A 13,376-nucleotide genomic window follows, 5' to 3' on the forward strand; every position below is an offset into this window, starting at 1 on the left:
GTAGAGTAGAGGGACAGCGCAGGAGGGGAAGACCCTCTATGAGATGGATTGATTCAGTGACTGGGGTAATCAGGATGGGTGTGTCAGAGGCAATGCGTTTGGCACAGGATAGCGCATGGTTTAGGGCTGTTGTACATAGGGTCGTTATGAGTCGCAAGCGTCTCGACGGCACATAACAACAACAACAACATATCAATAGTTAAAAAATCAATAGACTATTTAATTGTCACGTCTGCTGTCAGAGACTTCTGAAGAGCATTGATATAAATATTAAGACTCAAGTGTGCCTGATTCAGACCATAGTCTTCTCAATTCCCTGCTTTGAATCAGAGAGCTGGATAATGAACATGAATGAGAGAAGACTTGATGTCTTTGAGTTGTGGTTTTGAAGAAGAGTACTTAATATCTTATGGACTACCAAAAGAACAAACAGAAAAGTCTTGAAAAAAGTGCAGCCAGAGTCAGAGGTAGATGAAGAAACATTGTCTTTCATACTTTGGACATGTAGATAGGTGAGGTTATTCCTTGGAAAGGGATATCATGCTTGGAAAGATAGGGGGTCAGTGAAGGAGAGTAAGACACACCCCCCCAGCAAGATGGATTGACACGGTGACTTCAGCAATGACACACTTGAGTGTGTTAGAGATGATGACAATGGCACAGGATAGGGCAGGGTTCAGGTCAGCTGTTCATAGGGTTGCTATGAGTTTTACTTGATTTGAGAGCACCTAACAACAACAAGCCTCCATATTCATACTATTACATACCAATAGGAAGATTATATAGTGGGGAGAATGTAACCCTACATTGCTTATTTAAATCATAGAATGAAACACAGAACCAAGAGAGTATAGACATCTCTTTATATTGTTCTAAAATGTTCCTACATGTATTTTTAACAATCTAAATATAAATAGTTATAAACTTTATGATATGTATTACAGTCAACTTGTATGATTAAATGCTCTATTACTTCTGGAATTTGACTTGGATCTGGCAATGCAGACTATGAATATGTAAGACTTTAACATATTGCCATCTCCACAATAAATGCTAGGTGTGCCAGTGTCCAGTTTCTACTTGTGGACAAATTCCTGTTTGCCTCAGATTATCCTGTTTCTCACCAACACACTTTGAACATGTTGTTAGGAGGGGCCAGTTCTTGGGAAAAGATATGCTGAGAAAGGTAGAAGACCGGAGAAAGACAGCAAAACCCTTACAGGATAGAATAACACACAGTGACTGTAACAATAGACTCAAGTATATCAAAGATCGTGAAGACGGCAAAGAGGAAGGCAAAGTTTAGATCTGTTACTCATAATGAGTAGGCACCTGACAGCAACAATAGAAGTGGAAAGTAAAGATTTGATGAGTGAGGGCTCTCCCAGCAGAAGAAATCAGAAAAGTGCCACTGGTTGTTTACATTGGGTAAGCTGCTGTTTCCCCCACTGTATCTATGATTATGATTGGCTGTTGAAGGTAGTTGGGTGGTGTAACTAGTTTGCAATAGACCACTCAGTCACTCATTGCCATCGAGTTGGAACCATCTCATAGATCACCCTCCACCTCCATTTGGTTTCTGAGGCTGTAAATCTTATGGGAGAAGACTGTCCATTTGTCTACTTTGGAGTTGTTGTTTATTGTTACTTGCTATCAAGCCGCCTGTGACTCATTGCAACCCTATATACAACAGCTCTAAACCCTGCTCTATCCTGTGCCAATCTCATTATCTTTGACACACCTGCCCCCCCCCATTTCCTAGTCACTGAATCAATCCATCTCATCGAGGGTCTTCCTCTCCTGTGCAGTCCCTCCACTCTCCCAAGCATGATGCCCTCCTCTCCAAGGACTGATTTCTCCTTGCAACATGTTCAAAGTATGCCAGATGAAGCTTCAGAATCCTTGACTCCAAGGAGCAACCTGACCTCACCCTTTCCAGGACAAACCTATCCATTCTCCTAGCAATCCATTGTATATTCAATAATCTTCTACAAAACCACAGCTACAAGGTATCTATTCTCCTTTTATCATCCCTACATCATGCTGGGTAGAGTGGAGGGACAGCGCAGGAGGGGAAGACCCTCTATGAGGTGGATTGATTCAGTGACTGGGGTACTTGGGATGGGTTTGTCAGAGGCAATGAGATTGGTACAGGATAGAGCATGGTTTAGGGCTGTTGTACATAGGGTCACTATGAGTCGCAAACGACTCGACGGCACATAACAACAACAACAACAACAGTTATTGTCCAGTTCTCTGGTAGTTTGGAGTCATTGAAGGATTTGGACCACTAGAGTAGCACAACCTTTGGCTAGCAGCACAACTCCTTATGGCATGGGTCAGTGTACCAAGAGATAGGTGGTTCAAACCTAACCATCAACACCATAGGGAGAAAAAAAAAGACCTGGCCTTTTTTCTATAAAAATAATAACAGAGCAAATCTAGTGAAGGAATTATACTTTGTAACACACCACATTCTCTCCCATATTTCATTCTGCAAAAAGCTAGCATGACTTCAGTTTTACTTAAGTTAAAAGCATTCCAAAGGTGTCTTCTTGGCATGAATATGGTGTTCTCATGATGTTCTATGTTTTATTGATTCTCCTCTTCCCCAAGCAAAGAATCAGAATTGACTTGCTGACAATCAGTGTTTTGATTTTTTGTTTTGTTTTTTTTTAAAAAAAAAGGTGCTAAAGTGAATTGAGGGATGATCAAAAAGCCTTATGTCCACATTCCAATCCCAGAAAATTGTGACTGTGGTTTCCTTTAGAGAAATAATGATTTGCAGTTGTAACTAAGAACATTGAGATTAGATATCCTGAATCATCCAGGTAGCACTAAATCTGGTAAGAGACATTATAAGAGACAGAGGAGAAATCTATAGAATTGGAAATGTGATATGATGTTACCATGGAGGTAGAAATTGGTATGAAATGGCCTTGGACTAAAGCAGAGGTACAACTATCAGAACCTGGAAGTGACAAGTAACAAATTGTCCCTCAGAGTTTTCAAAGGAGCACCAGTCCCACTAACATCATAATTTCAGCTTTCTAACTTCAAGAACTGTGGGAAAATGAATTTCTGGGGTTTTTGAAATTACATTTTTCTTTTTTTATGGTGGTGGTTGTTGTGTGTCATCAAGTTGGAACTGACCTATAGCAGACCTTCCAGTGGGTTTTCAGAGGCAGTAAATCACATGGGAGGAGACTGCCCAACCTTCTCCTGTGGAATGGGTGGTGAATTTGAATCATGTGGCTCTTCTAAGATATTTATAAGAAATTTAAATACAGAAGATGTTGGAACTATTTGTGAAGGTAAGGGCCATCCAAGGGGTATGACAGAAGGCACCAGGAATTAGTCTTTCTCTCCCATGTTTCAGTCTGGAAAATGTCAGCATTACTTAAGTTTTATTTAAGTTAAAAGCATTCCAAAGGAGCCTTCTTGGCAAGAATATGGTGTTCTCATGATACTCCATGTTTTATTGATCCTTCCTCTCCCCAAATAGCTTTTCAGTTAACAGGTGTGAGAGGTGTATCAGGACTGGAATAAACAGGTGGTTGTGCCATAGAGAAAAGAAATAACTTTGAGAATATCGGAAGGAAAATAAACCCCATAATACTTCCAAAAATGAAATACTAGGAACAGGCTCAGAGAGCTGAAATTCCTATTATACTTTTTCACCAGAAGTATTTGGAGAAATAGGAGGATAATGTTTGGTTAATGCCAATTGGGTTGATTTAATAATGGGCTTTGAACTCCAGTCTTAGTCTTTGAGATGAATGGCGGAGAAGTTTGGGAGTTACGACTTTGTAAAGGCAGACCCAGTAGGAATCCCTAGATCCTGTAATGCAAACTCACTCAATTATGGGAACAGGTGTTGAAAAGTGGGTGTTGAGAAAGTGGATTTTCAGAATGTACTTTCTGAATAAGAAGAAATATGATTTCTCTTATTAAAGAATAACTTTCCCTAATCGGGATGGGTGTGTCAGAGGCAGTGCGGTTGGCGCAGGATAGAGCAGGGTTTAGGGCTGTTGTGCATAGGGTCGCTATGAGTCGGAAACGACTCGACAGCACATAACAACAACAACATAATACTAACACTTGGAAGCTGCTCATTATAGAATAAAACTAATCATAATTTTTCTTTATATTATTGTGGTTAATTTGAGAACACACATTTCTAAAATAAACATATTTTTGTAGAATGAAGCATTTAGTAGAATACTCCCACTATTATATCACATTTCTTTTTACTGCTTCTTTCTCTCTTCCTCTCTCTCTTTAATCTGAAACACTGATGTACCATACCGCTCTATATTTTTTTTGTCACTACATTTCAGCTTTTACTTTTAAATCACGAACATTGATTTATCATTTATGGCTAAAAAGATTTTTCCTTGCCTAGTTACTATAACAATGATTTAACATAGAAATAAAAATATTTTCCATATATTAACATCATTAACAAAAAAATTTACATCAAAAGTAATAGATCTTCACATAAAATAGTTCATGTATACAAATATACATATCACCATAAATTTTTCAACTTTTGGGTCTATGATACATTATGGTATGTGCTAATATTTTTATGTGCTATCAAGACTAAGGTACATCTGATTCAGGCCATAGTCTCCACAATTACTTGCTATGCATCAGAGAACTGAACAATGACTAAAGATGACAGAAGAACAATCAGTGCCTTTGAGTTGTGGGCCTGCAGAAGAATATTTCGTATACCATGGACTGCCAAGAGAACAAACAGGTTTATTCTTGAAAGGGTAAAACCAGCCTGCTCCTTTGAGACTATGATTTTGAAGTTCTGTCTCTCATACTTCGGGGATGTGGCCTGGAGAGACTAGTCCCTGGAGAAGGACATCATGCTTGGAAGAGTGGAGAGACAGCGCAAGAGAGGAAGTCTCCAAATGAGATGGGTTGACACAGTGACTGGGGCACTGGAGTTAGTTATGCCAGAGAGAGTGAGACTGGCTCAAGATAGAGTAGAGTTCACAGCTATTGTACATAGGGTTTACTATGAGTTTCAGGTGACTTGATGGTACAATAACAACAATGAACAACTATTACAATATTTCATGAGCAATACTGCTAAGAAACATTAGTGAAATCAAAGAACTGCTATAGGATATATTAGGATTAACTAGGAAGGTAAAGCTTACCTGTCTTCGCATCTTTCCAGTCATCTGAAAGGATAGTCTTGGTCTGGATAGTGTACTTGGAGATAGGGCTATGATTGTCAGAACCACGACTCCATGTAAGTGCCACAGAAGTGGCTCTAATGTCTTCTATTCTCAGACCACCGGGAGGGCCTGGAGGACCTGAAATGAAAATTGGTGTAGTAAATTACAGTTTCCCAGGTAGTCAATTAAACACAGAGAAATGTCTTCCAAGCAATTATTCAAAATAACATTTGGTACAATATAATAAACATTGCCACATCTTTTAAAAATAAGCTATACAAATTATAAGACCATCTTGTGTTTACAGTTTTCATGAAATCATTTTATGACTCCCATTTTTAAGAAAGAAGACAAATACCTTCATTTAAAAACAGCATTGAGTTTCTGTATCTTTTATATACAGTTTTATTACTATTAGTAGGCCCTAAAAAATTCTCCCATAATAAGCATTAATGAATGATTACTGAATTCATGAGCCAGAGATGATAACACAATTAAATTCATTTCTGAGATAATCAGTGGTTGAAATGTTTCATTTTCCTTCCAAAAAATGAAATACTTTCTTATAACTGTGTTAGAGTAATTGCTTCATTTTTCAGGCTTTATTTCTGCAAATTATTTTAAAATCATGTTTCTAGTTCTATGTTAAATACATATTTTGTGTTTTTGTAAAATATAAAATATAGAAAACAATTGGCAGAAATAGACCAATAATACACTGAAAACAACTAACTAAGTTTCAGGAGAGAACTATTACTGTAGAATCCAAAACAATGTTAAATGAGTTTAGTAAATGCTTCAGAATTAAGTACCAATATAATTTGTTTATCTATTACACAGAAAGCCTGGCACTGGGAAGTAGAGCTGAAATACTAAATGAAATGCAATGTTTGTCCTCACAAGGTTTGGGCATCCCTAAAAGGATGAAATAAACTAGCAAACAAATTACAATAGGAAGTAGTAAATGCTGTTAAAATGACACACAAGTTACAATAAACTTTGGGATATAATTGGTGATAATATATAATTTACAATATTATAACTGTATTGTATATATTTTGTAATATAATATCTAATTTTTAAAATTAAGTAAAGTGGTTGTGTAAGTGACAAGAATAGTTTACAACAGAAATCTTTCTGGTTTGACAGCTTTCAGGATAGACATTTCAGAGACTACTGTCACATCTTTTCTTTGACATCGGAAAGCAGGCTACTCCCATAATGAAATGTGCATACTAAATCGAAGATCAATAAAAATTATTGGTGGCACATGTATTAGTTGACACTGAATAAAATGGTAAAGGAGACATATGTTTGTCATTCTGGTGGAAAATACCTTCATATTTGTGACATCACTCCCATTGCTCAGGCTCAGTATCTTTCTCTTTCACATGGGCTTTGTTTTTGCAAACATATAGGAATCACCCCAAAGCCTCCCCAGTTTTCTCACACTTGGCCTTTAGTTACAAAAGGTGTATGAACAACACTAACAGTAAAATAACACAAACCACACCCTATTGATGGTAATAAATTTTATTATTTAAAAAGGTAACATATATTAAAACTAAACTTATAAACTTATTATTTATAACTAAAATTCAAAAATAAGAGAAAAAGATAAATACAATAATACAGAACACACTCATTATTCAGAAAGAATGACTTGCAATAATTTTGTGTTATTATCAGCAATATTCAGAAAAGCAAACAAATGCCAGATAAAAAGCTTATCTTCTCTGGCAGAGAACAACACAAAAGATGTAGTTGTAGTTATATATATATATATACATACATGTAAACCATACACAAATATACCTGGGGAGGGAGAGGCTCATACATGTCCAATTATTCTTTATGAAAATTAAATCAGTAAAAATTACTATTTTATGATCTTTTCTATTTTAATGAATATTTAAATAATTATGACTTGTATCATATCCCAAACAATATTAGTTTTCCTTTTGAACTTTGTCCAACTCATAATTCATGTTAATAGTAATCATATACCATCTTGAATTTCTGTATTAAGTTTAATAGTATTGATACCACTGCGCACAACATTCATGATTTTAACTAAATGACACTCTAACAACTTTTCTATACTATCTAATCTTATGATCTTCTACTCCAAGAATCCAAATGGAAAATATGTCAAGATTATAAATGAGAGAACTGAATACTCTAATGGAGAGATCCACGCATAATTCTGGTTTTTTGAACTTACACAGATGTGATGAAATTGACTGGAGGAAGCATCTGATACACAGAATCTCTGTACCAAAAAGAATTGGCTGGCACAGATATATTTAAGGAAGTACTATATGATCAAGAGCCGATGGGAATAAAGGAAGATGTTCAAGCTATACTGAAGACACTGGCAAAAATCAAGGCCCCCAAAATTGATGAATATGAATGGATGTGTTTCAGCTAAGAGATGCCCCCCCCTGGAAATGCTCACCAGTCTATGCTGAGACATTTGGAGAACACTTGCCTGCCCAACACGTGGAAACTGTCATTACTATTTATAACATTAATATATTAATAATACAATGTTAATAACATTAATATTACATAGCTAACATAAAAAATAATAGGAATTTCAGAACATTAATTATGCTAATGTGAAACCTACATCTAGATCAGTTACTGAGTGAACAAAGAGAGGAAACGGTTTAAAATTAAGAAAGGTATTAATCGGGGTTGTATCTTCTCTCCCCATGTATTTGATCAGTATTCTGAGCAAATTATTCATGAAGCTGGAATCTATGAAGAAGAATGTGGTGTCAGGATCATAGGAAGATTTATTAATAATCTGTGCTATGCTGATGGCACAATCTTGCTTGCTGAAAATGTGAAGGATGATGTGCTTGTGCAGAAGATCAAAGAGCAGTCTTCAATATGGATTTCAATTCAACATCAAGAAAACAGAGCTTATGACCAGTGGAATAATAGGTAACATCATGATAGATGGAAAAAAGACAAACTGTCAATGACTTCATCCACAATCAGTAATACTCTTGGTACCAGCAGTGAGGAGATCAGGAGATGCATTTCCCTGGGAAGTCTGCAGTCAGGAACCTCTCCAAATTGTTGAGGAGCAATGATGTCAGTGTGAGGACTACAGTGCACTGGATTCAGATCATGGTATATTCAATCACTTATTATACATCTGAGAGCTAGACAATGAATATGGATGACAGAAGAATTGATGCCTTTGAGCAATGGTACTGGATAACAGTACAGACTATTCCATGAACTGCCAAAAGAACAAACATTTATCTTGGAGAAAATGCAGCCAGAGTGCTCCTTGGAGGCAAAGATGACTCAACTTTGTCACACATACTTTGGGCACTTTGCTAAGAGAAGGGCTCTTCCTTGGAGAAAGATATCATGGAAAGGTAGAGCTTTAGCTAAAGAGAAGACACTTAACCAGATGGATTGATACAGTGATGTTAGCAATAGACTCAGTAAGTCAGTATGTATGTCAGAGATCATAAAAATGACACAGGATAGGACAGGGCTCAGATCTGTTAATAAGGTCTCTATGGGCCATAGAGGACTCAACAGCACCTAAGACAGGAACAGCAACATAATTACACAAAGAGAAAGAGATAGAAAGAAAATGGGAACAGTAATATATAAAAAATAATTAACTGAGGACAAAATATTGATAAATGACATTATAAATAATATTAAACACCTGAAAAGTTGTCATAGAAACTCAATGATGAGCTTTTTTTCACTTGAGCCAAATAATAAAACAAATTTATGTATTTTCCTCTGTATTATAACCTCTTACTTTCTTTTTGAGTTACTATTATCATCTAGATAATGGGACAATTTGAAGTTAAATTGCTGTTGTGTGTGCTTGTATATGTTTCACATGAAGTTTTGTCTAGAACTCAATGTATATAGACAATAAATTCATTGATCAATAGAAAATTAAGATGTGGCAGGGAAAGAAAGGAAGAGCTTCAACCAGGTGGGTTGACATGGTAAACTGCAGCATTGGGCTTGTGTGTGTCAGATTGTGAGGATGGCACAGGATGGGATAATTTCAGATTGGTTGTTCATAGGGTCGCTATAAATTGTATTCCATTTGACAACACCTAACAACAACAACAACATTGCATGGTTTATTATTAAATATCCTTTTCTGAAATTGCTGATTGACAATGCTCTATTAATTCTCATGTTGCGTGAGAGTTAAATAATGGTCTATTAAATTTCTTGCTAGGGTTATAATTCTAACTTGTGAGCTCTTTACAGGTAGTAGAGGGAAACAATTACTGAATTTGTTTCTGTCACTCTTTACCTATTAAATGGCTTGTAGAAATCATCAGAGTGGTTTTCAGAGTAGATCAATGTAGCATCTTATTTGGCTACTGAATCATCAACAATGTGTAGAAAAAGAAGGTATTGAGTATTTAATATTGATGACTACACATGTTTTAGGGAGCTCTGGTGGCCTACTGTAAGAAGCTGTGCTCCAATCTTCAAAGCATGTAGTTCAAATCCACCAGCTGCTCTGCAGGAAAAAGAAGGTCTATCTCCTCCCATGTGATTAAGTACCTCTGAAACCCACCGGATGGTCAATTATGGGTAGATTCCAACTTGACAATACACAACATCACATATTATAGCATGTATTTGAGCCAACATATATATTTTACAAAAAGACATTGAAGTTTGGAAGGATTATAGCCAGAATCACCTTGTTAGGCGTAAACAGACTAAAGTGTGGGGCCAAATGTCTGTGTTTCCTGGTACAACACAATCACTAATAGCCAGTTCCATATGAGGTTGCTTAAACATGCCTGGTTGTGAAGGTTATCAAAAGAACTATCTACACCAGAGGAGGATCCACTGCACTTCTTTTAGTTTTTTCAGCATTATATAATCACATTACAGTAAAAATGTAAGCAATTTCTAGTAAAAATATAAATTCATGTGAATTGAAAGTATTAATGAACTTAAGAATATAAACTTACGGTGCATGTTTTAATAATAGTATATTTAGGCCACGTAGTCTGGAGGACAAATTGCTAGCCAACTGACTGGAAATGATCCATATTTATTCCCTTTAAAAAAAAAAGGTGATCCAACAGAATGTGGAAATTATTGAACAATATCACTAACACCACATGCAAATAAGATCCTACTGAAGATTAGGATAATTGGAGTAAAACTTCGACAAAGAACTGCCAGATGTGCAAGCAGAATTTAGAAGAGGCAATAAGACTAGGGACATTATAGCCAATGTCAGATGGCTCTTAGCTCAAAGCAGAGAGTACCAGAAGTCTATCAGTGTTTCATTGACTATGCAAAGGCATTTGATTGGGTGTATGACAACAAACTGTCACTAACCTTGAAAAGTCTGGGAGTTCCAGAACACTTAATTGTGCTTATGGGAAACCTGTACTTTGACCAGGAAGCAGTCGTCAGAATAAATAAAGGAATCACTGCATGGTACAAAGTCACAAAAAGTTATGTGTCAGAATGCATCTTATCTATATACCTTTTCCATCTATATGCAAAACAGATCATTCAGGATGCTGGACTTCATGAGGTAGAATTGGCATCAGGACTGGAAGAAGACTCACCAACAACCTACACTATACGGATGATAAAGCCTTGCTTGCTGAAACTGAGAAGGACCTGAAGAATTTGCTGCAGGTCAAGAACTGTCATTTTCATCAAGAAAACAAAGATTCTCATCATGGGGCCAATTGGCAGCAATTAGACAGAAAAGAGATTGAGATTGTTAAAAGCTTCAGTTTGCTTGTCTTGGCAACCAACACTCCTGATACCAGTAGCCAGAAAATCAAAAGACAAATTGTATTTGGAATGTCTGTTGTCAGAGACCTCTTTAAAGTACTGAAGAGCAATGATGTCAGTCAAGAGACTAAGGCACGCCTGATCCAAGCCATGATCTTTGCAATTACTTGCTATGCATCAGTGATCTGGACAATGAATAAAGATGATAGAAGAAAAATCAATGCCTTTGAGTTGTGGTGTTGAAGAAGAGCATTGAACAAACAGATCTGTCTTGGAGGGGATGAAACACGGTTGCTCGTTGGAGGCAAGGATTTTGAAGCTCTAGCTCACATACTTTGGACACTGGGCCACACTGACCAGTCATTGAAAAGGGACATCATACTTTAAAAAGAGGAGGGGCATCACAGGAGAAGAAGACCCCAGAAGAGATGGATTGACAAGTAACTGGGGAAGCCAGGTAGGTGTCTCAGAGAAAGTGAGATTGACTCAAGATAGAGCAGAGTCAGGAGCGAGGGCCACTATGAGTATCAAGCAATTTGATGGCACATACAATAACAAAGTAGTACAAAAGTTATCTTTTGGGGTTTTTTTTAAACATAAAAATTGAAAAGAATTGGGATCTTTTGAAACTTTATTATGCAGATATGTGAAATCTGTACCTAGACCAAGAAGCTGTTGTGTGAAAAGAGCAAGGTGAAATTACGTGGTTTAAAATCAGGAAAGCTATACGGCATGGCTGTATCCTTTCTCCATATCAGTTCAAACTACTGAGCAAATAATTCAAGAAGATTGACTCTAAGAAGAAGAATGTGATATAAAGATTACAGGAAGACTCATCAACAACCTGTGCTATGCAGATTACACAGCATTGCTTGCTAAAACTGAGGAGGACTTTAAACACTGCAGAGGATCAAATCTTCAGTATGGATTGCATCTCAACATCAAGACGAAAAATATTCTCACCACTGAATTTATAGGCAACATCAGGATAGATGGAAATAATATTGGAACTGTCAACAATTCCATTTTACTTGGATTCATAATCTACACCCTTTAACCAGCAGTCAAGAAACCAGGAGACATATCACATTGGGCAAATATACTGTCAGGGACTACTCCAAATTTCTGTGGAGTAATGATGTCAATTTGAAGAATAAGATTTGTCTGATACAGGCTATGGTCTTTTCAATTACTTGCTATGCATTAGAGAGCTGTACAATGAGTAAGAATGAAGAAGAATTGATGCCTTTAACTTACGGTATTGGAGAAGAGCACTGGATATCCTATGAACTGGCAAAAGAATAATAACAATAAAAAAAATAAACTTGAAGAAAGTGCAGCCAGAGTGCTTCTTGAGACAAGGATGGCAAAATTGTCTCATATACTTTGGATATGTTTCTAAGAGAAGTTATTCCTTGAAAAGGGATATTCTACTGGAAAGGCATCAAATGGGAAGAATACCCTCAATTAGATAGATTGACCCAGTGATGTCAGCAATGATTATTTGTGCCAGAGATGATGAGGATAAGACAGGCTTCTGATCTGTTGTTCATGGGGTCACTACGAGTTGCATTTGACTGAACAGCACCTAATAACAACAAGTAGTACAAACAGTTATTACTTGAATTCTAATTTAAAGATTTTTAGTTCAAGGACACTAAATGGTATCTTGAAATAAAAATTTAACATTCTACTTCAAAAAGATCACAACCATTGAAAATCTTCTGAAGTGCAGTTCTGAATTGACATAGCAAGAGTTGGAATTAACTCAGTGGAAACTAGTGAAGGTAGTGAAATAAAATGCTTTATTGAGTATTTACTATATCTCTCATTGCTAAATACTTTATAATTCTTATCTACCATCCTTATATGAATTAGATAATATTATCCCAATATTACAAATGAAAACAAATAGATCAATATAAATTAAATGTAATGATCAAGACCACTCATCTAGTAAAGTCAAGAGCCATAATTTGAAGTCAAGAAATTTGTCCTGAACCCAGTCATTCAAAAACTATTATAAAGTCATTTACTTAGATATAGTATTACCATGATCATATTCATGAATGGCCTTAATTTCTTTGTGACAGGAAGCTTTCTGGTTGGAAACAGTATATTTTTTGGACAAAGCATATATTTGAGGAAAAAAAGTTCATTAAATTTAATTCTCAATGATTGTCTGATGTCTTAATCCAGATAAATGAAGATAAATACAACTACTTATAATTTTTTTTTTACTTATCTAAGGTGGTGTCTGTGAAGATGAACACTATGACACTGATGCCTCAAATGTAATAATGGTTACCCATAGTAATGGACACTGTTTGTTGGAGCTTTCCAATTAAAACAAGCTTGGAAGCAGGAGTGGCATCCACTTCCAAAACAGCTTGCCTCTGG

At 36.3% G+C, this 13,376-nt stretch overlaps 1 protein-coding gene across 2 annotated transcripts in view; it reads right to left on the reverse strand.

Moving 5' to 3' along the window:
- Positions 1 to 13,376, reverse strand: part of CNTN1 (contactin 1) — a 241,776-nt gene that overhangs the window by 103,113 nt on the left and 125,287 nt on the right. For both annotated transcript variants that reach the window (XM_006888198.1, XM_006888197.1), the window contains one exon: positions 5,178 to 5,336. In XM_006888198.1, the coding sequence (XP_006888260.1) occupies positions 5,178 to 5,336 (159 nt within the window). The remainder of the gene's footprint in view (positions 1 to 5,177; positions 5,337 to 13,376) is intronic.

This window comes from Elephantulus edwardii, unplaced genomic scaffold (assembly GCF_000299155.1).
Source record: "Elephantulus edwardii isolate Elephantulus edwardi_28Jun2011 unplaced genomic scaffold, EleEdw1.0 scaffold00065, whole genome shotgun sequence".
Lineage (NCBI taxonomy): Eukaryota > Metazoa > Chordata > Mammalia > Macroscelidea > Macroscelididae > Elephantulus > Elephantulus edwardii.